The sequence below is a fragment of the Myotis davidii genome, unplaced genomic scaffold, assembly GCF_000327345.1.
Source record: "Myotis davidii unplaced genomic scaffold, ASM32734v1 scaffold238, whole genome shotgun sequence".
NCBI lineage: Eukaryota > Metazoa > Chordata > Mammalia > Chiroptera > Vespertilionidae > Myotis > Myotis davidii.
The window spans coordinates 5,748,070-5,753,302 of NW_006293779.1; the positions used below are offsets into that span (position 1 = coordinate 5,748,070).

General features: G+C 46.4%; 1 protein-coding gene across 1 annotated transcript in view; it reads right to left on the reverse strand.

Annotated features, from left to right (window-relative positions):
• Window positions 1–5,233, reverse strand: part of DRC1 (dynein regulatory complex subunit 1) — a 52,027-nt gene that overhangs the window by 43,527 nt on the left and 3,267 nt on the right. The window contains exons 3-4 of the mRNA XM_015566372.1: window positions 1,527–1,639; window positions 300–483 (exon numbers count right to left, since the gene is read on the reverse strand). Coding sequence (XP_015421858.1) covers window positions 300–483; window positions 1,527–1,639 — 297 coding nt within the window. The remainder of the gene's footprint in view (window positions 1–299; window positions 484–1,526; window positions 1,640–5,233) is intronic.

Genomic DNA, 5,233 nt, shown 5'->3' on the forward strand with positions numbered 1-5,233 from the left:
AGCCCAGGTGTGCCCGCTGAGCCACTGGTGTCCAGGATCCACCGTGGGAACATACCCACTGCAGACTAAGTTCCACCCCTTAGCTACACACAGACAGGTCTCTGTTAGGAAGCCAATTGTTCTAGAATGACTACCCAGCTTTTCCTTCTGGCTAAGGTGGCTCGCCTGAGCTGTGCGGCATCCTGAGGCCTGAAGTCAGGCCTCCACAGGTTTTCATTCAGGAGAAGCAAACCAATCACCCAGTTATACGCCCCCAGCCGACCCCACCTGGCCGGCACAGGGTGACCCGGGCCTCTTGCCTGCTGTAACTCGCTGATGAGCTTGTTCTTATCTTCGATCAGCCCCGCACAGTGCACCTGCTGGGAGTTGAGCATTTCCCACAGTTCCTGGGGAATTTTCTTGTGTATGCCCTCCTCCCACTTGGCGGTGATGTCATCAAATTTGTCCTGGCTGGTCTTGACTTCGTTCTCCAGTTTTTCAAGCCTGCAAACACGAACACCGCAGGCCATGCCAGCTCAGCTTCCGATGCTGCCTTCCCATAGCGCAGCGCAGGCAGGTCCTCCAGACTCTATAGAACAGGGCTGGGTACCCAGCACTAGCTCCTGATATACCCACCCAAGACCAAACCAGGCTCTGAGAAATCTTTTAGTTTAATGCTTGACTGTAAGTGACTGAGACCAAACAAAGTGACACATAACAAAAACAGATCAACAGTAAAGCCAAACACACGCACATGTGGATCAAGAGTCAGCTGGTCACCTACTGATGAGTCAGAAGATGGTGGCACATAGTAGTTCAGTACTTGGTTCCTGGAGTTCCTTGCCTTGTGTTCAAGCCCTGGCTCTGCTACTAACTGATGCTCAACTTTAGACAAGTTACTTGAGCTCGGCAAGCCCCATTTTCCTCATCCATAAAATGGACAGGATGACCATGTCCACCTTCACATGGCTGTCGTCAGGATCAGTTAAGGTGAAACTCAGCACAGTAGTCACTTAACAAATGCTACTCATATGGTAACTGTCATTATCAACAGTGACCTCAAGTGCCTGACCGTTCCTCTCCCAAATCACCAGCAAATGTCCAGCAGAATGTACAAATAGGGAAACTCCATGTTAGCAACAGAAACTAGGGATGGTCTTTCCAGAAATTCCAAAGAAACTATGTGATGGATTATACTGAGGATGGGCCTGGACTGAAGGAAGGCCTCAGGGCTGAGATGTGAGGCCCCTTCTGAGACACTTAACCTTCACTTTGACACAAATCGCGGGTGGGTGTTTCCATGTCTATGCGGACTAGACATCAAGACCAGAGGCCGCGTTCACTCCTTTTCATGTCTACACAGCTTGGCGCATCACCAGGAATGTATGATTTGAGAAAAGGAGGAGGACGGGGGAAGCCAGCGGGAGGGAAGAGGATTTTACTAGACTGAGTGTGACAAAGCCGCTTTCCAGCAACGGGGGAGAACTTAGGGTCCCACAAAGGAGCCGTCTCCACATCCGCCAGGCTCCCGAGCAGGGGCCCCTCACCTCTGACGCTTCAGCTCCTCTTCCTCCACCCGCCGGTGGATCTCTCTGATGTCCGTAGCCACCTGGATGTTTGTCACCAACTCGGTGCCATAGAGCAGCAGTTTAGCCAATTTCTGAAAACAAAGAACTTATAACGTTAGCACACTTTATAAAGAACTTATGTACTTATAAAATGTGTAAGACTTTATAAGGAATTCATACGTTTATAACTTTATAACTTTAAAATAATTTATAAAATTAGAAACATTTTGCACAACTATTGGTAACTCTTCTATCCACCCAAACTGGAATCAAGAGCCACCTTAAGACTTTTCTTTTTGTTTTTCTCCTTTTCTTTTATTTAAATTCTTTTAAAAAATTTTTTAATTTTACATTTTTTTACCTTAAGACTTTCAATAACACCATCTATGTAGCAGCCCGTTTCCATCATGACATTTGTGCTGCGATGTTACAGCTTGCAAACTCAGAGCACTGTGCACTTCTGGGTGTGCTTTAGTTCATCCTCAGAGTAGCCCGCTGGCATGCGCTCTCAGTACATATGCTTTCCCCAGGAGACCTCCAAGTGACTACACTGCCTGCATCCTTTCTAAGACTCTCAGCTGGGGAGGTGAGGCAGACAATAACAGTTGTCCTCCCAAGTCCATTTCCCCCTCTTCCTATAGTAATCAAATACCCAAATTTCAGCTGGGCATTTGAGCTCCTAAAATAGGCACGTCTCCCAAACTCCCTTGCAGGTAGAACGGCATGGTCAATAGCACATAAGCGAACAGATACGTGCCGCATTTGAATTGTACTTTGAAGGGAAAGGGTGCACCTTCTGCAGTCTTAAGGTGGCTTTTGATTCCAGTTTGGGTGAATAGAAGAGTTACCAACAGTTGTGCTCCCCCTGCTCCCAGGCTGGAGTGTGGCGCTGAAGTACGATATGCTGAGCACATGAAGGGCAGAAGGAGGTGAGGGCCCGACCTTGAGGAGCCCCCATTTCAGCCCCAGACTATTACGTGAGGGAGAAAAATAAGCCTCCACCTCATTTAAGCTAACGTTATGTGGGGTCTTTTGTTACAGGGGCCCTAATACAGGAGAGAACTGTAGCTGGCTGCACTACCCTCTCCCTCAATGGGCTCAGGAATTTTGCATTTGGTGCTGCCCCTTCTAATCCCTCTTTGTCAATTCCACACTCAGTATATTCACGCCTGGCATTTTTGTGATGTCATAATTTCACCACCAAGTTCAGGTATCCTTGTGTTATGCCTAAGGTTTTCCAAGTCTGTTTTGGAACTTAAAAATTCTCCAACTCTCAAATCATTTTGGAACCTGGAACCTATAAATATCTTTACCTCAAGAAGTCATTGAAATGATCAGAGACTCTATTTCATCTTGCTAGTCTATAGGAATTTTGAAATGCAGTTTAAATAAATATAAAACAGACCTTAAACCCAGATATCTTGGGTACTGCTGACTTTTTTAAACGCCCGCAGCTTTATCGCTTGTACCGAAATGGTTTCACGTGCATGAGGAAGTAATTTTGAGCAGTTACTGTAGTTCAGTGCAATTTCCTATTTTCTACTCAGACAATGCAAACATCAGAAATTTCCAAATCAAGTATTCAAGTCACAAAGTAAAACTGAAAATGCTAGTCACCAACAGACCAACAAACACACCCCTAACATTTTTGAGACCCAGGAGAAGGATTTAAATGGAGGTCCACATACCATATACCTAAATATTTAGAAATTATAATTCAGTGTCATAAACAGTTCATAAAATATGCTCTGTCCTCCTACCTCAACACCTTCATAACAATTCAGAACTTGGTGGCTAGGGGAGAGCCAGTCTCTGACCCCCAGCCTACAGTCCACCCCATTCTCTCCCCATCCGCCTCTGTCCTACACCACTCAAGGCTTCACATGCAGGCATATGGAGTTCCCAGACCATAACCAAGCTCCATCTAGAACCCTTGTCATCCATCAGGCCTAAAGGTTGCACAACAGTGGCCTCGTCTGCCCTGAGCAGGACAGACCCTGGGAAAAGTCTCGTGCAGGCCGTGAAAGCAGGCTCAGAACCCTGTGGGGAGGGAATGTGTGCCTCTGTGGCACAGAGAGTGACCTAAAGGGGGCTCTGAATGAACCTGAGGCAAGTGCACTTGTGGGGGTGCACCCAGAGGGAAGCCAGAGCAAGACACAGGAGCCTCCTCATCACCACGTCTCTCTAACAGGCTGGAGGGCCTGTCTGGAGCAACAGGGCCAGAGAAAGAAATAAAAGGTGTGAATATTTTTTACATTTTCATTGAATTTATTGGGGTGACATTAGTTCATAAAATGATATAGGTTTCAGGCGTCCCATTGAAAGTTATAAATATTAAACAGGAAGAGATAGACACTCATTTTCAGATGATATGATTATATATGTAAAGCATAACCTTCCCTGACCAGGCCAGCGTAGTGAGCAATTTCCCATATCTCATTTCCTACAGTATCACTGTCTATGCAGTTTACGTTACAATTAATTAAATGTGGCACTTTGCTAGGTCTGGCTTGCTGTTTTGAACTGGCGTTTCTATTTCTCCAGCAATAAAAAACGACTTGTTCCAAGTCCTTTATTAAATATCCCAGGAGCCCTGCCATTACCATGGGAGAGCAGTTGATGATTTTCTTTTTAGTGTTTACTGAGTACAGGCCATGCGCTACTCCACAGATAGAGAGGCTCTTACTCTCACAGAGCTTACAATTTTTAAAATATATTTTTATTGATTTCAGAGAGAAAGGGAGAGGGAGAGAGAGAGAGACATCCATGATGAGAGAGAATCATTGATCGGCTGCCTCCTGCACACCCCACACAGGGGATCGAGCCTACAACCCAGGCATGTGCCCTGACCGGGAATTGAACTGTGACCTCCTGGTTCATAGGTCGCAGCTCAACCACTGAGCCACACCAGCTGGGTTAGAGCTTATAATTTCATTGGGGACACTGCATGCACACACATTTGAAAAGTCATACAGGGCAGAAAACTATCCAAAATGAAATGAATTAAAGGAGGTCAGCCTGGCTTGCAGAGGAACTCCTAGAAGGGCTAGGACTTGGATGGTCTGAAAGTCTGGGAAGGTAACCTGGAGACAGGAGGGGAGAAAAGGGAGAGGAGAAGAGGGGAGAAGAGGAGAGGGGAGGAGCCTGGCATTCCAGATGGTCAAAGGCACAGAGCAGAACAAAGCCACTGTAGGTAAGTAAGTGGAAGGCCCAGTTAGGTAACAACGGGAGAGAAGATCGCAAAGTGAAGATGGGAACAGACTACACAAGCTCTTGAGTGCAGTTTAAATCATCTGGACTCTATCCTATGTGTAGTGAATGCCATTAAAGGTGTATGAGCCAAGAAGAGGCAGCATCAACACAAGAAACTTTAATATGAAAGCTCACTCCTGGAGAGCTCCCCAATGGGAAAGATTCAAATTCAGTTCTGCCTAGAGACAAGGAAATAGGATCTCTATTGAGATTTCATCCCTACTGAGTTTCTTCTAAATACAAAGACCGTTCTAGCCGGTTTGGTTCAGTGGATAGAGCGTCGGCCGGCGGACGAAAGGGTCCCGGGTTCGATTCCAGTCGAGGGCACATACCTCGATTGCAGGCTCCTCACCGGCCTGGGCTCTGGTCAGGACACATGCAGGAGGCAACCAATCCATGTCTCTCTCTCACACTGATGTTTCTATCTATCTTTC